The sequence below is a fragment of the Bufo bufo genome, chromosome 8 (assembly GCF_905171765.1).
Source record: "Bufo bufo chromosome 8, aBufBuf1.1, whole genome shotgun sequence".
NCBI lineage: Eukaryota > Metazoa > Chordata > Amphibia > Anura > Bufonidae > Bufo > Bufo bufo.
In genome coordinates this window covers 33,495,130-33,520,721 of record NC_053396.1, presented here as the reverse complement: position 1 = coordinate 33,520,721, position 25,592 = coordinate 33,495,130, and the positions used below count along the sequence as shown (strand labels likewise).

General features: G+C 45.8%; 1 protein-coding gene across 3 annotated transcripts in view; it reads right to left on the bottom strand.

Annotated features, from left to right (window-relative positions):
- The window catches only part of NR5A1 (nuclear receptor subfamily 5 group A member 1), a 250,094-nt gene that overhangs the window by 112,176 nt on the left and 112,326 nt on the right, over nt 1-25,592 (bottom strand). For all 3 annotated transcript variants that reach the window (XM_040405831.1, XM_040405829.1, XM_040405830.1), the window contains exon 4: nt 8,788-9,434. In XM_040405831.1, the coding sequence (XP_040261765.1) occupies nt 8,788-9,434 (647 nt within the window). The remainder of the gene's footprint in view (nt 1-8,787; nt 9,435-25,592) is intronic.

Genomic DNA, 25,592 nt, shown 5'->3' with positions numbered 1-25,592 from the left:
CAATATGTGACGAAAAAACAAGCTCAGAATGGCTTGGATAAGTAAAAGTGTTTTAAAGTTATCACCGCATAAAGTGACACATGTCAGATTTGCTAAAATCAGTCTGGTCCTTAAGGTGAAAATTGGTCCAGTCCTTAAGGGGTTAAAGATTTATACTGATCTCAGACATTGATGACATATCGCCAGGATATATCATCATTGTCATCTAAGTGCTGATCCCACCTCTGAGACTCGCTCGTATCTCCAGAGCAGGGCCCCCAAAGTGAAAGGCTTTAGCGGCTGGCTCTCCATTCAACTCTTGACTATTTTGGAAAGTCCCACATTGTTCAATGGAAAGGGCACTGTGCATGCACAACTACCTCTCCATTCACCACTATGGGACTGCCAGAAGTAGTCAACTCAGTGGTTGGCTATTTACTGAATTCCCATAGCAGTGAATGGAGGGTGACCATGCTTGCGTGGTGTGCTCTCCTTCACTTCGGAGGGTCAGTTCTGAAGATAGGAGTTGCTCCCAGAGGAGGGACCCACCTATGTGATATTGATGGCATATTCTAGGGATATGCAATCAGTGTCTGAAATGGGAATACCCCTTTAAGTACAACCCATACTACTAATGTTTCTCTATGAAGATTACATGGCTGTGTGCTTGATTTCATGCATTGTTTTGAAATGGATGCGTCTCAAACAGCTGAACTCAATAATAGGATGGGTATAAGAGCAAATAAAGGGTCTTATTACAAACGTATTCCCCTATCCAAGTGCATGCTGCAGCAACAAGGAACTGCTGGAGATAGCCATGCAGTTGTACGCTGCTATCTCCAGAAGCCCCCATAGAGTATACTCAGCAGTGCTCCATCACATGTCACATAAAGTATGTCATTGCATTTCAATGAAAAATTGTCTCTCATACATGGCGACACGCAGTAAGTCAATGTGGCTCCATAGTGCGTAGCCTTCAAGGGGATTGTCTGTTGCTGTAGAGCAGCAATGTCCTTTCCAGTGAAGGCCTGTAAAGCAATGCTGCTGAATATTTCTTTGAAGGTAACCATGGTTAACAGAAGAAGACAATTATTTCAAGCACCATTACCCCCTTTAAAGCAACCAGTATGCTCCTCTAATTCAATCAACATGCCAGAGTGATATCAGATCACTGAAATTATGTGGCAGATCTGAAATGCAGTGAGGATGTTTTTTTTTTTTATTAAGTTATTTTCATGCCAAGGAATGACTATGGAATAAATTGCAATTCATCTGATCACTCTTCATAACAGTCTTGCGTTAATGCAAATAGCCACTATACAAACTGAAGCAGCAAACTTTATCAAAACCAAAATTGTGTCAGTCTCAAAACTTTTGGACATGACTGTAGTGTGAACATAAAGGTGCTCCTAGACATAATATTTAACTCCGAGGAGCCCGCTGATATGTCCAATAATGTGCATGAAACAACTTCCCTGACTACGAATTTTGGGAAAAATAAGGATTGGGCATGTTTAAATGCAATAAGCGAAGCGTTGGGACACCCTCAGGCATATTAGATAGCATACCTCCCAATTTTTGATAAGCTCAAGTGGAACGCTATTATTTTTTTTCACAAAGCCGCAAATCTAACTGCGCCTAATGACTATCTATACATGCCCTATCCTGCTAATTCCCCTTTGTGCCCACACACACTAGAAAGCCCCCTTTGTGTCCTTTCATAATAGTGTTGCCCCCTTAGTTCCCCTTCACAGTAGTTATGCACCCTTAGTGCCCATCACAATGGTTATGCACCCCTAGTGCCCATCACAGTAGTTATGCACCCTTAGTGCCCATCACAGTAGTTATACACCCCTAGTGCCCATCACAGTAGTTATGCACCCTTAGTGCCCAACACAGTAGTTATGCACCCTTAGTGCCCATCACAGTAGTTTTACACCCTAGTGCCCATCACAGTAGTTATGCACCCTTAGTGCCCATCACAGTAATTATAAACCCTTAGTGCCCATATCACAGTTGTTATGCACCCTTAGTGCCCTGTTACAAAAGTGCTGCCCCCTAAGTGCCCCACCCTACAAAAGTCTTGCCCCCTTAGTGCCCCTTCACAGCAGTGCTGCACCCACTTACAAAAGTGCTGCCCCTTTAGCTTAAATTAAATAAAAAAGCCCTATACACCTAACCCTGTTTCCCTTAAGAACATAGTACATCATCCCTTGCCTGTGCAGTGTGACATCTCTCCATCATGCCTGCTGCTAGGGACAGCACAGACCAGCAAATGGTTCGGCTACCTGCCTACGTAGGCAGAAAGCTGATGGCTCTCTGCATCACCACTGTATCCCTTAGTAAATGTGCCCCAATGCGCATGTGTTCTGTCAATGGAGACTACAGACAGTACACATCCATGGTTAACCAACATGTACAAGAGGGGAATTTCACACAGAGGATTTTGACCTCGTCGTATGCATGGCAGAGGCCCCAATGGTTTCTGTACCAGTTGTACCAGTTGTTCTCTCTGAAAGCCGCGGACCCGTTTTCGGCCGTAACTCAATTAATCTGAGCAGCAAGCTGAGAGCCGCTGTGGCTTCAAGTGGTGTCTGTCCTCACACCAAGCCATGCTGCTCAGGGGTTGTCCCATGAAAAATATTCTACATTTTTTAAACCAGCACCTGAATCTAAATACTTTTGTAATTGCATGTAATTAAAAATTTAGTATAGCCACTGAGTTATTCAATAAAATGTATCTGTATAGCGCCACCTGCTGTTTGTTCTTTTTTCTTATTTCTGTGTCCTGCTCACTGAGATGGCTGCACATGCTCAGTTTCATCCTTCAGTTGCCTCCTGATCTGTGATAGGATGAGAGCTCCAGCAGAAACGACACACCCCCTGAGCTGCAGCAGAAAAGACACTCCCCTGAGCTGTCAGCTTGATATAAATCTAGCAGAGCAATGAATGTGGAGATCTCTGGATCCATGTGAGCTACAGGGCTGGTTCTAGCTTTGTTAGAAAGAGGTTCTCATGTACTATGTGATGTCTCATTTTTTACATTAGCCATGGGATAGCCCCTTATAGGACCAGGTGATTTTTGTTTTTTTGCATTTTCGTTTCTCACTCCCCACCTTCCCAGAGTCATAACTTTTAAATTTTTCGCTCACATAGCCGTATGTGGGCTTATTTTTTGCAGGACAAGTTGTACTTTCTAGACCCAATTATGGTTGCATACAATGTACTGGGGAGCGGGAAAAAAATGTCAAATTGGGTGGAACTGGAAAGAAACACAATTCTACTACAGTTTTTTTTTTTTTTACGTCATTCACTATGCTGTAAAATTGACCTGTTACCTTCATTTTCCAGGTCAGTACGATTACAACGATACCACATTTGCATAGTTTTTCTTATGTTTTATTACTGAAAAAAATGTAAAACCTTAAAAAAAAAACAATCACCTATTCTGATCCCTAGAACTTTTTTGCAGTTATGAGTAAAGCGCTGTGTGAGGGCTCATTTTGTGCGGGGTGACATGTACTTTTCAGTCATACCATATTGAAGTGTGTGTAACTTTTTGATCACTTTTTATAAAATAAATTGAGGAGTTGAAGTGACAAAAAATGGTGAATTCACTGTTTTTATTTTTTTGTTCCGTTACACCATTCGCCATATGGGATTACCCATGATTTTGGGGAAAGGGGAATGATTTCAACTTCTATATATTTTTTTAATATTTTTTTAATATTTTTTAAAACGTTGTTTTACTTTTTTTTTTTTGTAAAGCGGTTGTCCGGGTCCAGAGACATATCCCCATTTTTACACAGACAGCCGGTAATGTCACCGGGATCACTATGTGGAAGCCTCCACCTAGAAATGAAAAAACAAACAGCCCTTGCCCTGTGCGATACAGCACATGGCAAGGAAGAGCATCGGGGTATGAAATGCTAGCGGGGGCGCCATGTTTAAAGACACGACTTCTACCATACAAGTACGGCAGAGGTCGCAAAGGGGTTAAAAACAGCCCCCTTCAATTGTATGGGGGCCGTCAGTCCATGACAACAGCCCAAAATAGGACATGTCCTTTTTTGATGGTCGCTATTCACTGGCTGTAAATAGGCCCATTGGGGGAGATTTATCAAACCTGATGTAAACAAAAACTGACTTAGTTGCCCATAGCATCCAATCAGATTCCACCTTTCATTTTTCAGAGCTCCTTTGAAAAATGAAAGGTAGAATCTGATTGGTTACTATGGGTAACTAAGCCAGTTTTCCTTTAGACCAGTTTTGATCATTCTGGAGGATCCACGGACATGAAAAAAAAGTCGTTTTGGTGTCCGCCTGGCCGTGCGGAGCCAAACGGATCCGTCCTGGCTTACAATGCAAGTCAATGGGGACGGATCCGTTTGACGTTGACACAATATGGTGCAATTGCAAACGGATCCGTCCCCCATTGACTTTCAATGTAAAGTCAGGAGTCCCTATTATACCATCGGATCTGAGTTTTCTCCAATCCGATGGTATATTTTAACTTGAAGCGTCCCCATCACCATGGGAACGCCTCTATGTTAGAATATACCATCGGATTTGAGTTAGATCGTGAAACTCAGATCCGACAGTATATTCTAACACAGAGGCGTTCCCATGGTGATGGGGACGCTTCAGGTTAGAATATACTAAAATAACTGTGTACATGACTGCCCCCTGCTGCCTGGCAGGTGTTGCCAGGCAGCAGGGGGCAGACCCCCCCCTCCCTCCCTTGTATTTAACACATTGGTGGCCAGTGCGGCCGCCCCCCCCCCCCCCTCCCATTATACTTACCTGCGATGTCTGTGACCGGCCGGGCGCTCCTCCTACTGGTAAGTGAAAGGTCTGTGCTATAAGCAATGCGCCGCACAGACCTTTCTCCTCCAGTAGGAGGAGCGCCGGGCCGGTCACAGACATCGCAGGTAAGTATAATGCTTCTAAAATTGCTAAGTAACCATGGCAGCCAGGACTGCAGTAGCGTCTTGGCTGCCATGGTAACCGATCGGAGCCCCAGCGATTAAACTGGGACTCCGATCGGAACTCTCCGCTGCCACCATTGATGGGGGGTCGGTCATTTTAATTAGGGGGGGAGGGAGGGAGGGGGGCCGGCCGCACTGGCCACCAATGTGTTAAATACAAGGGAGGGAGGGGGGGCCGGCCGCACTGGCCACCAATGTGTTAAATACAAGGGAGGGAGGGGGGGCCGGCCGCACTGGCCACCAATGTGTTAAATACAAGGGAGGGAGGGGGGGCCGGCCGCACTGGCCACCAATGTGTTAAATACAAGGGATGGAGGGAGGGGGGGCCGGCCGCACTGGCCACCAATGTGTTAAATACAAGGTAGGGAGGGGGGCCGGCCGCACTGGCCACCAATGTGTTAAATACAAGGGAGGGAGGGGGGGCCGGCTGCACTGGCCACCAATGAGTTAAATACAGGGGAGGGAGGGGGGGCCGCACTGGCCACCAATGAGTTAAATACAGGGGGGGGGGGGGGGGTCTGCCCCCTGCTGCCTGGCAACACCTGCCAGGCAGCAGGGGGCAGTCATGTACACAGTTATTTTAGTATATTCTAACCTGAAGCGTCCCCATCACCATGGGAACGCCTCTGTGTTAGAATATACTGTCGGATCTGAGTTTTCACGAAGTGAAAAATCAGATCTAAAAAGCTTTTATGCAGACGGATCAGCGGATCCGTCTGTGTGAAAGTAGCCTACGGACAAGGATGACGGACGCGGATGGCAATCTTGTGTGCATCCGTGTTTTTTCACGGACCCATTGACTTGAATGGGTCTGTGAACCGTTGTCCGTCAAAAAAATAGGACAGGTCATATTTTTTTGACGGACAGGAAACACGGATCACGGATGCGGCTGCAAAACGGTGCATTTTCCGATTTTTCCACGGACCCATTGAAAGTCAATGGGTCCACGAAAAAAAACGGAAAACGGAACAACGGCCGTGGATGCACACAACAGTCGTGTGCATGAGGCCTAAAAGTAAAACGTTTTCTCCTGAATGGTTTTTAGAGGTTTGTAATGTGTATTTGCACAGACAGGATGGGCTTCATAAAACACATAAAACCCTCTTACGTACATGGGTGTATTGCCGTAGGTTTTGCCATAAAGTCAAGAAACGAACCGCAAAAGTAACGTGTGTTTTTACAGCATGGCTAGCACAGAAACTGTGGCATTTTATGGTAAAACCACATGGCGCTACTGCACTGAGGGAGATTTATCAAAACTGGTGTAAAGGAAAAGTGGCTCAGTTACCCATAGCAACCAATCCGATTCCACCTTTCATCTTTCACAGCTCCTTTGGAAAATGAAAGGTGGAATCTGATTGGTTGCTATGGGCAACTAGGCCAGTTTTCCTTTACACCAGTTTTAATAAATCTCCCATACTGTGTGAATACACGTTGAAAGCACCCTTAGGCCTCATGTACACAGCCATTGTCGTTTTGCGCAAAATACGGATACCATATGCATCCCACACTGACCTCGGTCCCTGCCATATTAGGCGTATTTCTGGTGCAGATTGAGGCGCAAAGGTCCTTTGCCCCGTCATCTGCAACTTCTCCCCATTCACGGCAGGTCTAAAAAAATGGGCGGGGAAGGGCTGGCATTTAGAAGCAGTGGTGGATATGCCAAAGTTATGAAAAGGCTGACACTTCTACATAACTTTGGCAGATCCACCGCCAGTGCAGGGCTTTATTAAGACCGGCATCTAAAACGCCGGTCTTAATAAATGTGGTTTATGATGACTGATGTAAATCACTAATCACACGCTGACTGTGGGAATAAGGACTAAGGGTGGATTCTCATGGGACAAATTTTTCTGCTGCGGATTTGGCTGCAGCTCATCCATCTCACAATCTGCATGTTTTACATACCTAGAGCACACGGCTTTTAGAGAAAACTTTCACTGACCCCCAAACCACAACAAAAACACCTCAAACCAAAAGGCTGTGTACGTAAACTTTTCAATATTTGAAGCAAAGTAACAAAGTCATCAAAGTAACATCTGACCACAACATTAGCGAATTAAAGGGGTTCTCCAGGAATTAAGAAAATATAAATACTTAATTATTACTTTATTATAAATATATTCCCATATAATGGTTCGTTTTGTATGGGGAGCAATCATCAGGAGAAAGAAAATGGCCGCCGTCCTATTAGTACACACAAAACCTGTCCTAATCACACAGCAGGACAAGTTACTTCACAACACTGAGGTAAAGAGCTGCCTCATCCTCCTCTCTGCTCTGCTTGTCATGGATAATGATGCTGAAAACAGTTTAATATGATGTTCAGCTGAATATGAAGTAGAGAGAGGAGGGTGAGGATGTGCCTAAAGAACAGTAGCTCTTGTATGCAGTCTCCATTACCACAGTCTGTCCTGTCCGTCCTCTCTGTACGTCATATCTCCTCATGAACTCCATTCCTACAGAGTTTCAGCTGAAGATCTTACCATCTGTATTCAGGACCATAATCCCTGACAAGTAGGACAGGAAGATAAGATAGCTCTTTACCTCAGTGTTGTGAAGTAACTTGTCCTGCTGTGTGATTAGGACAGGTTTTGTGTGTAATAATTGGACAGCGGCCATTTTATTTCTCCTAATCATTGCTCCCCAGACAAAATGAAATGAGTCATTATAACTAAGGAAAGGTATTTGGGAATATATTTATCATAAAGTAATATTTATGTATATTCATTTTCTTAATTCAAAGGAGAACCCCCTTTAAGATGTGAGAAAAGTCAATAAAAACACCACAAAAAATGCAGCAAAACACTGTGGGGCACATTTACTAACGGACTTGCGACTATTTTATTACACCTAAAATAGTCGCAAGGATGGGGGCATGTCATGGGCCGTGTCGGGGCCAGGACTCCAGCCCCGACATATTTACTAACATTTATGCCTGGAAACAGCCGTAAAGGTTAGCGAGAAAATACACCAGCCACGGGGCAAGGACAGCCACAGATGTGCCAAATTTATGACAAAGCTCACGCCTCATCATAAATTAGACTAATCTAACGACAGCACAAGGGGGAAACTTGTTTTATTAAATGTGCCCCTGTGTGCCAATCCAGCCTAAAGATACAGCCATAGGTGGTGGATACCCTGCAGATTTTCTGCGGAGTAAGTGCGTGCTGATAATCTGCAGCATTTACAGTAACAGCAAAGTGAATGAGATTTGAAAAATCTCATCCACGTGTCCTGCGAAGATTTTCCTCAATGGTATCCACACAGAACTTAAAGGGTTATTCCGGTTATAACAAGTTAGGGGATAGCTATCACTGGGATCTCCACCAGTCACGAGAACGGGGGCCATGTCAGAAAAGAGCGCCGTCTCTCCATTCATTTCTATGGGAGCAATCCCATAGAAATGAATGGAGCAGTGGCACACATTTCCAACCAGCCGCTACGTCCATTTCAGGAGGGCTCCACAGGGTTTCTCCACAAATGTCAATAGGGTTTTTAACATAAACAGAAAAAATGCACGAAAATCTGCTCCAAAAACCGCATAAAAGGCATGATAAATGGTGCGTTTTTGGTGCAGATTTTCTGCACACAAATCTGCACCATGTGCAGGCACCCTTAGAATGCCAATTGCGTGTGCTCATTTTCAGTGCAGATTTCACCCTTTGCAATGCAAAGGGTTAAATCTAAGGCAAATCCACTTCAAAATCTGTGACAATATCTGGACGCATGCAGATTTTGGTGCGGATTTGCCGAATGCAGCGACATCCACCTGTAAGCTACATAAAGCTGCTGTTCCAAAGAAAGTAAACTCCTTTACCTCCAGTTCCTTAAAGTAGATGCAGCTCCGAGCCCACTCCACTATGGAGAAGAGAGTCTGATCGGCCATCTTGCACATTAAGCCGAACATGCTGAGTTTCTCGTGTCGGCTCTTGTTCTGTTCCTGCTGTAGGCAAGACAATATCCTCGCTTTTACCTGAGGCTCATCTGGCTCCAGTTGTAGTAGCTTAAGGATGACTTCAGGTATGTCTGGTGGAGAAGTGCTGGTGTAGGGCTCAGTATATACATAAGGTCCTGCAGGAGGTGGCTCGTGCATATTTGTGTAGTGGTCTGGGTATTCAGATTTGATGGCACGGCTCTGGAAAGTGGAATAGTGGTAGCCAGACAGGGGAGGGTGGTTGGGCATAGTCATTCCCAGTGGGGGAGCTCCATAGGGGCCTCTATCATATTCAACAGGTGTCACTGGAGTTGGGTTTGATGGCACATTTTTAGATACAGGATGAATGGTATGGATGTTGCCTGGGATGGTGAAGTCACTTTGAGCTGGGGACAAAATCTGAGGGACAGTTTCCAGTTTGATACCGTTAGCACGAATCAGAGCTTTTTTCTGCTGCTTTAAGGCACGATCCCGCTTATACATAGGCCCAAATTTGTTGCGCCCTCCTCGCATTCGGTCAGCACGAACAGCTATAGAAAGGTAAGAACACAAAATACCAGTGTAAGTAGTATTTATAGAGAATCCCTGACAACAGGTATAAAAACATATTGACCCTTTAGTCACATTTTTTATATATATTGCTCCTGGTTGAAAAAACTGGGTGAAAGGGAAAGTAGCCGCCATGGAGAACTACTCCAATCAGATTCCACCTTTTTTTTTTTTTTTAAAGGCCTTTTAGTTGCTTTTGGCAACTACTCCACTTTTCATCGGAACCACTTTCGATAAATCCCTGGAGAACAGTGTTCCTCAACTCTAGTCCTCAGGACCCACCTGTTAGTCATGTTTTCAGGATTTCCTATTCAGCAGGTGAGATAATGACTGTCAATGTATCAGGACTTACCACAAGTATTCATTCTGTGGGATATTTTCAAATCATGACCAAGAGGTGGCCCCTGAGGAGTGGAGTTGATGAACACTGCTGTAGATGCAAGATGCTTAAATAAAAAATGTACGATACATTCTGCCAGACTCCATTATATTTTTCGCCCTAAATATAGGGGCATTTTTGGCTTAAAGGGGTTTTGTACTGTCTTAAAAAAAAAATTTAGGGGTTTTTACACCCTCGTAACTGCACTGGTATTTTTTTTACCAGTAAAAAAAATAAACACCAAAAATCCTTAAATATTCTCAATTAAAAATGACATAATATCTAAAAAATTTTAACGGTAATTTCAGGCGTATATCGAAGTAACAAATAAGAACAGCACCCCCCAGTTGGAAATAGTCCATTTCATATACGTTTAACAAATTCTACCCATAAATGCCATTTATCATCAACAACTAGTAGTTAAAAGTGTACTTGTAGTCGGCAGTAATTGTGGCGAAACCAACCTCACCACTGGGTTTTAGAGGGGCCTGTTTGCCAGCCTCTTGCCCCAGGATTATGGGCCCTCTCATCAGCCCATGCTAAACTTTTGAACCCCTGGTCTAATTCGTGCCATTTTGGGATATGTTAAATGTCTATGTGTACTGTAAAGGGTGGGACATTGTATATTTGAGTAGTGATGTCTGTCCTATTGTCTCCACGTGTGTATTGGCGATTTCCCTTTGTCCTGAGAGATAATTGAATTACTCCTCGGTTGTCTCCAGGACAGAAGACATTGTGTATTCTCCTGCCTGTGATGATCACATTAACCCATTGTGTAAGGTAATTGTATCACAGGCAGAGGGGAGGATCTTGTGTGGGAGTGTTTTACTGTATTGTACGTGTTTATTGGTTGTTTTTACAAAACCCTGTGGGTGGTAACCTTGTTGGAAAATGTGTATAAGTCAATGCTTGTGTGTTCAATAAAGAGTTCCTGTTTTACCCTTCATCATGTTGAGGCTGGTGTTTGGGTAACTGATTAACACTGGGGATTGCTATACGCTGAAGATTTGCTATACTCCCCTGGCTATAACTACTAGCTCTTTTAAGAGCTGTTCCTGCTCACTGGATTTAGGAGAGGTTCACCCACTGGAGCCTGGAGCCTTGTCGTAGGTCCAGGGTGGGTAGGAGACGGCGAGACCTCAACCAAGATTCGGCAGTTCGTGGGGTCTGTGGCGGTTATGGTGTCAAGTGGAGTGCTTGGAGTTCTAGGGAAGCGCTAGGAGCATCCATCGACGGAGGTACCCGGTCGGGGTGCCAGGAGATCCGTTACAGTAATCAACAGTACTAAAGTGCAGCATAGATGAATTTATCTGTCACGAGGGTGTCACGACCTATCCCTGACCCTGTTGAGCCTGGGGTCATAAGGTCGCAGAGAGTGGCTACATGCTCGGTTTCTCAAGGGATCGCTCCATGACCTAATGGCGAGAATAGATTCCGGTCCGGGTTTTCCTGCTTAGGTTTGCGATCCTTTTTGTCCCATTTAGGAATCGGTTGCTTTTCCTTTCAGCTGTTCTCTGTCAGCCACTCCCAGCTACTATATATTCTCCCTTTCTGCTTCCCTTGTTGCCAGATATAGACCTTCCTTCCAGATCTTCTATTCCGACCTCAGGTGGACAACTGTTGCTGTGGAGCCGTTGGAACTGGAGCTGTTGGATCTCCGGGTCACTCCTGTTGTTGTTGTCTCCCTTTGGGGATTGTTGATTGTGTTTGTGTTGTTTGTCCTTTCCCTGTTGTTACCCTAGGTGTCAGTGGTAAGGATTAGTGCTCCCACTGCCCTATTGACTACTTAGGGCTTATTTCAGGGTAAGCCAGGGACAAGGCACATGATTGGCGTGTGGGTTAACAGCCCGTCTAGGTACGTCAGGGCAGCCAGGTGCCAGTGCCAGGTGAGATAGGGGTCACCACTCCTCCCTCTCCCTAGTGGATGGGTACTCCTCTTCCCTCCCCTCTGCGCCGCACGTCTGTTACCTGCCATCTTAAACGTGATATTATTTCGATATAACATTTTTTTATACCAACCAGGCTGCCCTGCACAATAGGTACCTAAATAATATCAAATGAGCAATGTGTATACATGGAAGTTGTATCGCCTAAGAATTGGTTATGATGAGAGTTACGTATACTAGCATGCTGCTGTCATAAGCATATTCTCCATTGGACTAGGCCACCACATTTCTGAGAGCCACTAAGATCGGCTTTGTTTTAGGCCGTGAGCAAACACACATTGTCCAGTTATGTTCTGTGTTCTAGATCTTTATGGTTGATGAGTGTATGATGTTCATATGCTATATACCAACTATAAGGTGTAACAGCTGGCAAACCTGAAACAGGGTGCCACGAACAGCTCATTTAAGATATGTGATAATGCGCTTCTCATCATCCTTGGTTTATATGTTATTATGGCCATCTACCTGGAGTTTGTATGTTCTCCCGATGTTTGTATGGTTTCTCTTAGTTGTCCAATTTCCTTCCATATTCTAAAAGCATACCAATAGGTTAACTGGCTTCCTACAAAATTCTCCTTATAGTGTGTGACTAAGATACGGATTTTAGATTGTGAGCCTCGGGGACTGAGTGGCTATTTCTGTAGAGCTCTGCAGTATGCAATATAAGCAATGAACAATATAGCAGAACATGCCACCATTTATCCGCCCATATTGTATTCGGATGGGCCAGGTCTACCAGAGCTGATGTATGCTCTACCAGGGCATATAGAAAGTAATTTTCTTAAGGAGACAACTACTTTAAATATCAGCTAGTGCTTAAAGGGATTCTTCAGAACTTTAATATTGATGGCCAATCCTTAATTTAGGACAGCAATACTTGATTGTTGGGGTCCACCTACCAGTTAGTACAACAAAGGGGCTGTAGATCTGTAAACATCACATCCCCTTCACTGTTTACACAAGAACAGCCCTGTGGCCATGTGTGGTACTGCAGCTCCTTCTCATTCTTGCCTGTACTAATGAGGAACAGTGCTTTTGTAGTATAGCACTATGCAAAGCGGTATCTCCCAAGGAACAGAGCCATCTCGTTAGCACAACCTCTTGAAAGTAGCATCTTATGAGTCAAAATCCAACCATCAATTTTTAGTGCTGCAAAACTGTTTAGGTAGGGTGCCAAGTCTCCTTAAAGAGACCAGTCCTGTATGGAGGCTTACTGGAAGTACTTGGTAGGGGGGCTTATTGTCAATGCTCCAAGTATGCAACAAGTATGTGCCAAGGAATAGAACCACCTCACTTGCGCCCCCTCTTGGAAGAGGCTCCCTATGAGTCAAAATCTGACTTTCGAACAAGCCTTCAGACTGGACAAGGGAACATAGCCAAGCGAGATATCCATCTGTAGACAGCTGCTTCGGGTGCTTGCAACTTGTCAGTACAGAGTAGAATTCTGGCTGGCTGGGTGCGATGCCTCGAATGCGGCTTAACTAGAGTCCTGTATGGAGACTTACTGGAAGTGCTCCATTGTATGAAGACTTATTGCCAGTGCTCCTGGCTTGTTGGAAAGTCAGATTTTGACTCGCAGGGATCCACTTCCAAGAGGGGGCACTGGTGAGATGGTTCTCTTCCTTGGGAGATACATCTGCATATTTTTTTCGCATGTAGCATTGCCAATAAGTGTACATACCATGGAGTACTGTAAGTCTCTATACAGGACTGGTCTCTTTAAAGAGATTCATCACACTACCTAAGCCGTAGTGTAGCCCTAAAAATTGATGGACTAACTAACCTGAGTATAGACCATTAAAATTGATGTCCTGAAAGACTCTTTTATTAAGAGACCATTCCTGTATGGAGGCTTATTGGCAATGCTCCTTGGGAAACAAGTATGCAAAGAGGTATCTGCCAAGGAATAGAACCACCTGGCTTGTTGGAAAGTCAGATTTTGACTCGTAGGGATCCACTTCCAAGAGGGGGTGCTGGTGAGATGGTTCTATTCCTTGGAAAATACATCTGCATATTTGTTTCCCATGTAGCATTGCCAATAAGTAGTAAATACCATGGAGTATTTTCTGCAAGTCTCCATACTGGACTGGTCTCTTGAACCCCTTGAGGACCTCCGCCGTACATGTACGGCAGAAGTCCCATCTCTAAAATAGCAGAGACCCATGGCACATGAATGCGATCAGCAATAAGGCTGATTGCATACATTTTCCCTTTCAGATGCCGTGGTCAAATGTGACCACGGCACCAGAGCAGTCCGGAAGCGGAGGCCGCGCGCTTCCGCTCCGGTAACAGCATTCCCCGGCTGAGATCAGGGAACCTGTTACATTGCTCTAACAGACAGAAGCCTCAAGCAGCCTTCAGAGTCTATTAGATGAATATACCAATACAGGCCACTAGGTAGCAGCACTGTATTGTTATATTGAAAATTAAGTGTTCAATGATGGCTATTAGGGATGAGCAAATCGACTTCGGATGAAACATCCGAAGTCGATTCGCATAAAACTTCGTTCTGATACTGTGCGCAGCAGGAGCTCCGTATAGTATTAGAATGCATTGGCTCCGATGAGCGGAAGTCATTGCTTTGCAAAGTCTCACGAGACTTTGCGCAATAACTTCATAAATTAATCTGTACTGTAAAAAAATATTTTCCAAACTCGGGTTCGGTTCCAAGGTACCACTTGGAACCGAACCCGAGTATGGGAAATGTTTTTTTACAGTACAATTTAATTTATGAAGTTATTGCACGAAGTCTCGCGAGACTTCGCGAAGCAAAAACTTTGACTCATCTGAGCCAATACATTCTAATACTGCACGGAGCTCCTGCTGCGTACAGTATTAGAACAAAGTTTTATGCGAACCGAATTTGTATATTTCATCCGAAGTCATATCGCTCATCCCTAATGTCTATATAGCGATCAATGAACACAATGGTCAATCTAATTATTGCCAGTTATAGTCACCCAGGGTGACTTAAAAAAAGTTAAAAAAAAGTTTTTACAAATATTAAAAAAAATATATATATATAAAAGTTCAAATCACCTCCCTTTCCTTAAAATTAAAATACTTAACCAATAAAAAAGATAAACATCATGGCCCTCACCACGTGCGAAATTGCCCATACAATTAACATATAACAATATTAGGCCTCTTGCACACGACCGTGTGTCCCCCGTGGCCGTATTGCGGCCCGCATACTGCGGGTCCACAATACCCGGGACACCGGCCGTGTGAATTCCGCATTACGGATGCGGATGCCTTCACTTGAATGGGTCCGCAAATCCGGAGATGCGGTGTGGAAAGGAACGGAACCACGGAACGGAAGCACTACAGAGTGCTTTCGTGGGGTTCCGTTCCGTGCTTCCGTTCCGCAAAAAGATAGAACTTGTCCTATTTTTTTTGCGGAACGGACGGATTGCGGACCCCATTCAAGTGAATGGGGTCGCGATCCGCATGCGGCTGGCCCACGGTCGGTGCCCGTGCATTGTGGACCGCAATTTGCACACGGGCAGCATACGGCAAATGGCGTAACGGTGAAAAAAAGCCAATTTGCAATTTTTTGTAACTTCAACTCCCCAATAATTTTTTAGAAAAAGTGATCAAAAAAGCGAACACACTTCAAATTAGTATCACTGGAAAGTACAGATGAAAAGCAAAAAATTTGTCCTCAGACAGCCCCGTGCACATAAATACAAAAAAGTTATAGGGGTCAGAATTTTTTAATTTTGTTTTCAGTATTAAAACGCAAGAAAAATTATACAAGTATGGTAACGTTGTAACCGTACTGACCTGGAGAATTAAAATAACAGGTAAATTTTACTGCATAGTGTACATAGTAAAAAAAAATGAAAACCTTTTTTTCCCAATTCTACCCCATTTGGAATTTTTTTTACGCTTCCCACTACATAGTCTGCAACCATAAATGGTGCCATTAGAAAGTACAACAAAAATAAGCCCTCATACGGCTATGTGAATGGAAAAAAAAAAAAGTTAGCACTATGGGAAGGCGAGGAGTGAAAAACCAAAACGCAAAAATTGAAAATCTCAGGGTCCTCTAAGGGTTAAGGAGATTCAGCTCCCTGCCTAAGGCCTCTTGCACACGATGTGCTGCCCATGCCCCTGCTGCGGACTGCAAATTGGGGTCTGCAATGCACGGGCACCGACCGTGGGGATGCTGCATGCGGATCGTGACCCCATTGACTTGAATGGGGTCTGCAATCCGTCCGTCCCGCAAAAAGATAGGACAAGTTCTATCTTTTTGCGTAACGAAAGCATGGAATGCAGCGTACTCAAGTTGTGTGCAATAGGTGTTTCTGGGTGATGTAGTGCAATAGACACTAACCTGGTACGGCTGACTCTCTGCAAGGGCAGGTGATGGTATAAATTGTTCGTGACGCCAGTGCCAAGTAAACGGTGGCACGCCGTTTGCGGATAGCAGGAATAAATGAGGAACACCGTGATGTTAAAGCAGAACTCCAACTTTAGTAGTCATCATCAATACAGGGACATTAATGGAATCGCAGTTCCTCAGCATACAGTCGATCTTGCAATACGGTTGATGCAGGCAATTCAGATTTAGCAAGGTTATTACAGAGTGTTAAACACAGGACTTGCAGTACAGGAGCTTGCACTCTATTTCTGTCTGATCCTGGAATATAGCAAATCTTCTCCAAGGCCCAATAACCTAGTTCTGGCTTTATATCCTTGGCTGTAGCTTTATAAAGTACCTCCTCTGTTATTTTGAGTACCTCTTGCTTCTCTGCACTTTGCCTCTGTCCCTCTCAGCTTCCTTAGGCTCATTCACTTAAGTATTCCTGTTTCTGCATAAGGGAATTCAGGAGGGGAACCTTCTCCTGTCGGCAGGCTTCAGGCCTGGACTGGTTTCTGACATTGTCTAATCTCCAACTGTAGATTACAGACACTAGACTCCGTCTCCCTTCTACTTCCCTGACTGGGCCTTATATAAACTAGGGCTCTCTAGCTCCCTCTAATGACTAGAAGCTGGAATGACACCCCTAGCAGGCCTGTACATGCAAGTTTCACAGTAACAATGTAATACATGCATTACATTACATGACATTTTATAAAACTGACATATACCAACTGCCCCATAATTAAGGAGGGACGACAGCACACCAAGTGACACTTTGGTAGTGACGGGTATTACAGTCCCCGTACACTACATACCCCACTGCTTTAAGCTGAGTACGACCTCGTACTCCATCATGGGTCGCCCAACTGGCATCTCTACCTGAAATAGAAAAAGAGACATGCAGGCATACACACATGTAATTCATCTGCATTTACATTTACATCAGGTCCAATTGGCAAAGGTGAAGGGTAGTGACAAGGGGCGTCGTTCTCTTCTCTCAGGATAGTGAATGGAACGGGGGCGCTGACCTGGCACAGCATAACATTATAACCAGGATAGTCCATGACAATGAATAAGTCCATGATAAAACAGTAAAAGAGGTAAAACAGTATAAAAGTTTTTGGAGGCTCAAAGAACAAACATGAGTCCGTACCCAGGTTATTTTCCTATAAATCACAGAGGCTCTCATGCGGTGGAGTCCATCTCTGGGCACATTTCCTTTAAAAAGAACAAAAATCTCAGAGGCTCAGGTTCTTTTGAGTCTGTCTCCGGGCACGGTTCCTTAGTATCAAGTTGCACAATAAAAGGACAGCAAGAAAAGTGCTGTAAAACCCCAGATCAACCTGAAAAGGGGGTGAGGGTAAAAGGTGCAACAAAGGAACAGGCACAACTTGGTGTGGGGTAGCAAAAGCAGGCAGGAGATCCTGGAAACAAACTTGGCCTTGCTGACTTTGTGATTTCAGTGGTCAACACCTACCACTGAGCCGTGGATGAACTGGCAGCCGCAACAAAGGACCAGGAAACGTAGGACTCCTGTCCTGGAAGGGTTAACACCATATTTCTGCGGTGAAATAAATCAAAGGCCTAGCAGGCGGATTCACAGTGGCATATCATAACCACTTGGCTCTGCTGGCAAGTACGGCCTGTAGTAGTCCTCTACAGGAGGATGTGCCCACATAACTGTATTGGGGGGCAGCTGCAAGGTGAAGGGGCCCCTAATAGGTATTGGCCCCATGGGCCTAGGGGTAAACCCTTGGGTGGACCGTACCGGTCCCGGCATAATGATTGTGGGATGGAATGGCGTGGTTACCGCCGCCTCAAGCGGTCCGGTGGGCTCTGCGCAGCTATTCACAACAACCGGGGGTCTCCTTTGGGGCACTGACGGAGCGGTGGCAGCAGAAGGTGGTCTACGGGTGGTGACAGGCACCCTTACCTCGTCCTTCTTTGGCGGCGTCTGGATCCTGGCGGTCGCGATCTTGCGCAGCTCCCGCAACTTCTCCTCCAGCCGGACAATCTGCTCACCGATGCTCTCTGTGTCGGAGTCGCTGTCATCTGCTGGCGCCGCCGGCGCAGGTACAGTCACCGATGGCGCGGACTCGGCCTTTGCAGGTTCTGGCGATGCGTCTGGTCTCCAACCCGTCCGGATGTTCTTAAAGGTATTTTGAAGTCCTTTTAAATTCTCCAGTTCCTGTATGGTCTTCTCCCGACGAGGCAGCTCGGGGGAAGGGTAGGGGCTCACCCATTTCTCCAACACGGTTGGCTGCCAGAAGACGTTTGGCCCAATGAAGGAGCTCCGCTCCTGAAAGGCGTGATGGGCCGGCTCTGGAGAGCGTTCCGGTTCCCGCTCGCAGCCAGAGTAGTCTTCTTCTTCTTCTGCCTCCCAGTCCTCAGGTGCTCGTTTGGGACGGGTCACGGCAGTGGCATAAGGGCCTCGCAGGCTCTCGGCAGGGGTGTACTCCACTTCCTCTCCCTCACGGAGGCTGTGTTGATAAGAAGGGAGGTAGTCTCTCTTGACAGACCTTCTATTCACATACAGGTCTCTGCCAGTCAGAAACTCTTGGATAAATCCGTAGCCACGGATTTTGTCGAAGGACACCACCACTCCCTTTCTCCTTTCCAGGCGGGGTTGGGTGTTGGTGTGCTTTTCATGGATGGTTTTAGTCAATTCTTCATAAACGATTTTGGTCTTGGTATTCCGCTTTATAGCGGCCTCCCGGATCTCCGCCATTAGTGAGGACCATTTGAAGGAGGGCTGAAAGAAGTCTCTCCAAGAGCCATAGCAGGGCTCTGGTTCTTTCTCCCGTGGCGGGCAGGCGGGTTTCTCCGGTCCCGGAGAGTAGGCCGGTGGAGCCTCCTCTGGCTCTCCACCAATATCATCCATCTTTGGTATCTCAGGCGCGGACGCTGCAGCAAAGCTCTGTTCACTCTCCAACATGCTCGATCCTTCTCTGGAGAGCGATAGGGTCACGTCCATTAAATCAGCCAGCTCCTCCCATTGCACTGGGAGGCCGCCCCCCAGGTATTCCAGTATATGGAAGGCGGTGTCCCGGCTGGCAGACATGCAAATGTCCAGATAAGCAGTGGCGCCTGACCTTGAACTTCTTCCCGCTATTTCCTCAGAAAGGCGCCAATTTTTCCCGCCTTTTCGGGATGAAGATGACGCAGCAGCTATTTCAGCAGCCTCAGCGGCCATCTTTGAGTAGAAACGCTGTCTATTCACTGACAGCAAGCAGGATGCTAGAAAGTCCATAAAACCACACTCCAATGTGGCGATTTTCTTCCTCTGGGTAGCGCAACACTGCACAGCGCTTTTTAGGGGTTTTTGGTACACTTTGGGTATGATTTTCAGTCCACAAAGTCCACTTGAATAAAACAGGCAATTGGTCACTTTGGTCACAGGGCAACTGTATAAGCACAAAGTTCACGCTTCTTGCACTAGAAAGCGTGCGAATCCTGTTCGTGACGCCAAAAGAGAGGTGCAGCGTACTCAAGTTGTGTGCAATAGGTGTTTCTGGGTGATGTAGTGCAATAGACACTAACCTGGTACGGCTGACTCTCTGCAAGGGCAGGTGATGGTATAAATTGTTCGTGACGCCAGTGCCAAGTAAACGGTGGCACGCCGTTTGCGGATAGCAGGAATAAATGAGGAACACCGTGATGTTAAAGCAGAACTCCAACTTTAGTAGTCATCATCAATACAGGGACATTAATGGAATCGCAGTTCCTTTGCATACAGTCGATCTTGCAATACGGTTGATGCAGGCAATTCAGATTTAGCAAGGTTATTACAGAGTGTTAAACACAGGACTTGCAGTACAGGAGCTTGCACTCTATTTCTGTCTGATCCTGGAATATAGCAAATCTTCTCCAAGGCCCAATAACCTAGTTCTGGCTTTATATCCTTGGCTGTAGCTTTATAAAGTACCTCCTCTGTTATTTTGAGTACCTCTTGCTTCTCTGCACTTTGCCTCTGTCCCTCTCAGCTTCCTTAGGCTCGTTCACTTAAGTATTCCTGTTTCTGCATAAGGGAATTCAGGAGGGGAACCTTCTCCTGTCGGCAGGCTTCAGGCCTGGACTGGTTTCTGACATTGTCTAATCTCCAACTGTAGATTACAGACACTAGACTCCGTCTCCCTTCTACTTCCCTGACTGGGCCTTATATAAACTAGGGCTCTCTAGCTCCCTCTAATGACTAGAAGCTGGAATGACACCCCTAGCAGGCCTGTACATGCAAGTTTCACAGTAACAATGTAATACATGCATTACATTACATGACATTTTATAAAACTGACATATACCAACTGCCCCATAATTAAGGAGGGACGACAGCACACCAAGTGACACTTTGGTAGTGACGGGTATTACAGTCCCCGTACACTACAGGAACAGTACCCCACAAAAGATCTCCGTAGTGCTTCCGTAGGGTTCTGTTCTGCATCTCCGGATTTGCGGACCCATTCAAGTGAATGGGTCTGCATCCGTGATGCGGAATGCACACGGACGGTGTCCCGTGTATTGCGGACCCGCCGTATGCGGCCCGCAATACGGCCACAGGGGACAAACGGCCGTGTGCAAGAGGCCTAAGCCCTAGTGCAGCCCTAAAAATTGATGATCTAGCTAACCTGAGTATTGACCAATAAAGTTAATGTTCTGAAGGACTCTTTTATTAGGAGAGTATTCAGATACGTCCAGACCCAGATCACTCGTAATGCTAAAAATAGAGTACAGTCCTATTCAGCAAACTTGGCGATACTCCGACATTACATTAAGAAATAAACAAAAGGTTAGCGGAAGAATTTGGAAATGCGTTTTAACTATTTGTGTAAAGCAGCTGCTTTGCACTCCTTAGTGTAGATTCAAGAATGTGTCATCTTGTGTGGGAGTCTCACGTTGCTCTGCCAAACTCAGCAGATTGAACTTCCCTCTATCTTCTACATCCCAGAGAAGGGGGAAGTCTGGATGGAGGACACCGGGACTGAAGGATCTATTCTAGCACAGCCGCACAGGAAGGGAAGGGAGCTCAGGGCAGCAGAAGAGAAGAACATTAAATCTGCCATAAAAATGAAGCAAGCCATTCAGCAACAAGCTGAATATGTTTCATATGGCACTGAGTCTCTGCTTTTAAGCTATCTTGGCTAAAATGTCGTCCAGTCAGTTAAAGCGACCCTCCGGCTTAAGAAAAAAATTCACATTAACTGGGGATGAGCAGAAGATTTACCTGGTGCCCTCGTTTTCATCTTATTAGGCCGGATCTGCCAATTTCCGGGCTCCTCCTCTTCTATCCTATATGGCCACACCGCTTTTCGGAGTATCTGGTGCACACTGTACATCGGTAGTTCAAGACATTTCCTGATTGGCCAGCTCTGTTCATGTGAGCAGTGCTGGCCAATCCAAGGGCAGCAGGAAGTGTCTTGGGCTACCAAACGCGTAGTATGTACCAGGTAGTCTGAGAAGTGGTCATCTTGAATGATAGAAGAGGAGCCCTGGACTGCTGGATCGACAGGGAGGGCACCTGGTAAATGTTCTGTTTGATCCCCAGTTATCATAAATTTTATTTCTTGACCTCAAGGGTTGCTTTAAATTTTTTGGCTTAGGCTACTTTCACACTGGCGTTTCTGGGTCCGCTTGTGAGATCCGTTTCAGGGCTCTCACAAGCGGCCCAAAACGGATCAGTTCAGCCCCAATGCATTCTGAATGGATAAGGATGGTTGGCATAAATGGCCGCTTTTAGCCAGACTGTATGTAGTGGTATTTGGTGTGCTGCAGTGACTTACTATGCCAGATACGGTAACTCCAGTACTGCTCCACTATTGGAACAGACTACATGATTTACCTGCCGCTAATTTGAACCTACTCTTACTAAACCCCCTCTGCTTCTGTTCCAATGCTCCCAGGGTCCTCTGCTGGTGTCCACAAGAGTTGCAGAGGATTTGTGATGTAACCCAAACTTTAATTGTTTATGGTATTTTGATCTTTTATTTTTAACAAAAATTTGACCATCCAACAACCCATTTAATATATTGTTTTAAAAGGGGTTGTTGCTTTAAAAGGAAAGTGGCCTGTGAGTCATCTGGTGGGATTTATAAAAGCCCTGGAAATCACTTCAGCCAGTCTTACAATTTCCTTATAGCAACTCTCCCAGAACTTCTAGGAGTGTTCCAGAAAAAGGGCGAATCTTCCGTATGCCATAAAAGCCTCCTGGCACCTTCGGAGAGCAGCCGCTATACAGCATTATCAGACTCATCCCTGACATCCACACCTTGAGGGGCAGCGCTATGGCATAAAAGGGGGTATGGGCTACCTGTAAAGGGTGTGATTTTTGAAAAGTGGCATGCCTATGGCCATAAAAATTGTGCACTCTTAAACGTTGGCAAGTATGCTTATAATGTTGGTACCAAGCGGGGGTCACACTAGTATCCCATGTGATATAGAGCTCTCATATAATAGCCAGAAAAACCTTTAAGGGAATGTGCCATCACATGCTTTTTTTTAGAATTTTTTTTCCATGTCCCTATCCATATTTCTTCTCTTTATGAGCAGCCACATGGGCCTTAGACATAATGGATTGGAGGGGAACTCCTTGCCTTATATGGGAGATTGTTGTACACATGCTCTGTGATATCACCTGTGCTGAATGGTGTATTCTGTGTTATCTATACAGAGATTTTACTTGCCATTGTAGTCCTCCTTGTGATGATAATGAGATGACTACTGAAAAGTTACCTGAAAAGAACAGGAAGTTTCAATATATTATTAGGTCTAGGGGCCAGTGTGAAAATTGCATGATTTTTTTTTTTTTTAAATACAGATAATGACATAGAGAATTTAACAAAAAATCTACAAAATTTAAAAAAAAAATCTGTTTAACATATACGTGATTCAAACATTAGGTCATTTTCTGATGACACATTCCCTTTAATAACATTTGTCTATGTGGACCAAGCTCTCTGCCTTCAGTGCAAATATGGTAAGTAAGTACCATGACGGGATGATCTTCTCTTTTTTCTTCTTGGTAGCCACACATCAGTAAGGCTACTTTCACACTTGAGTTATTATTCCGGTATTGAGATCCAGGAGAGGATCTCTATACCGGAAACTGATCCGTTTTGAATTTGCACATCAGGATGCATCCGTTCCGTTCAGGGCCGTCTTTAAATTGATTGGACCCTGGGCAAGAGGGAGAACACAAGTGCCGCTGCCGCATTCATGGGTCCATACCTTATTAACTAAGTAGCAGGACATGTAGGGCATACATGGGGGATGTCCCTGCACTTACTATTATTTCTGGGCGCCGCTCCGTTGCGCTGCTGTGGCCCCCGTTACATTCTCCCACGCTGTATGCTAAGTAACAGCATTGGAACACCAGGGAGGAGACATCCGCTTTTCTCCCTGGGCGTTCCTTCTCCCTGGCTGTGGCGCTGTCCAATCGCAGCGCAGAACGTCACAGCCAGGGAGAAGCTGAGTTTTTTTTTCTCCCTGGAACGCCCACAGAGAAAAACTGTTCTCCCTGCTGTTCCGATGCTGTTACTTAGCATACAGCGCGGGAGAATGTAACGGGGGCCACAGCGGCGCAACGGAGCGGTGCCCAGAAATAATAATAAGTGCAGGGACATCCCCCATGTATGCCCTGCATGTCCTGCTACTTAGTTAATAAAGTATGGATCCACGAAAGTTTCTCTAGTGGCCAGCGGGGCTCAAGAGGCAGTTGCCTTGGGCCCCCCAGGAGCAACTGGGACCGGGGCAGCTGCCCCTTTTGGCCCGAGTTAAAGACGGCCCTGGTTCTGTTAAGATGCGGTTGTGTGAAATCAAAATGGAAAAAAACAGATCCATCACTGCATACATTGAAAGTCAATGGGTGACGGATCCATTTTTTTAGGCTCCTAAGAAACATTCGTCATTATTGACTAACACTGTTTTGAGTGCCGTATCCATTTTTAAGACTGGGTACAAACCACAGCTTGTGCTCGGATCGGCTCATGCTGAGAGGGTACCCTACCTAAGCCTATACTCCACCCCCCCAACCTAGAAGCAGCAGAGTTATGCCGGAACTGCTTATCGAAGGGTAGCCTAAAGGGGGCTACCCCAATGATGAGACCTGAAAGAAGGGAGGGCTCCTGGGTGGGTTGAAATCGTTCGAACCGACAAGTGGGGGGAGGAGGGCCAGGTTTAAATAGTGAACGCCCCGCCTCCCCTCACACAAATGCGGCACTCTTAATTGCCTACCACTTGTGCTCGGATCGGCTCATGCTGAGAGGGTACCCTACCTAAGCCTATACTCCACCCCCCCAACCTAGAAGCAGCAGAGTTATGCCGGAACTGCTTATCGAAGGGTAGCCTAAAGGGGCCAAAAGAACCATGCATAGGAGTTAGAAAACTTGATAACAGAAACTACAGACCAAAACTCGAAAGCCAATGATATTTCGTATAAGGATCCGGGATATTACGCATGGAACACGCGGAACTGCGACGACCCAACCGTTTGATGACATGTACTGGCACCTAATGCATGGACGCCGCCGCTGCCGCGCCCATGCGGAAGGAATGTCCTGTGATCCAGCGAGGACCGACCCCTGAACCTGTCAACTAACCTGAATGTACGTAAGAAAGGCCGCGGAGGTTAGCCGGGCATTGCCTAGTTCGAGTACGGGAGAACATGCCGCTTGGACTAAATACTACGCAGCCAAGCCTCCAAGGCCTGCACCGGACACCATCTGCTGTCCGTGGGAAAGTATCTGACCGCCACTGGTTGCCCCGGCCGTGACGTCTTGGACGAGGCCAAGGTGAGGACATGGATGGACCCGCGCCGGATGAGCTGACCTTTCCGCAGGCACCCAGCCAGCGTATTGGTGCCCATGAGCTCGCCTGACCTGAGGAATCCATGGAAGGCCAGGTACAAGGCTGTTTCTACCAGAGCGCTAACCTGTGGCCCGAACGGTTTGCCCCTGCAGTTTGCCTGTCACGGCCTGAACAAGCTACCGGTAAATGGCTGACGCCCATGTCGTTTCACAACAGACATCTTGCGCAAACCCTTCAACGCCACTTTGATCGGGTGGGCGGAGAAGAGTGACGGTAGGTCCGGATGTAGGATGTACCAATGGTGCTGAATACCTGCCAGGTATAGTTAACAATGCTATAGGACAGGTTTAATTGAGAGTGGCAAAAACCCCGACAAAGCCCAATAGGTGAGTGATAGGCCCCCCATCTTTTTTTTTTTTTTTTTTTAATCTCCATGCGTGAGAGACTCTAATGGCGGAGTCCTGTGTGTAAACCTAAAGCGGAGAAGCCATGCGTGAGAGACTAATGGCGGAGCCATGCGTGAGAGACTAATGGCGGAGTCATATGTGTAAAACTAAAACGGAGAAGCTCTGCGTGAGGGACTCTAATGGCGGAGTCATATGTGTAACCTAAAACGGAGAAGCCATGTGTGAGAGACTCTAATGGCGGA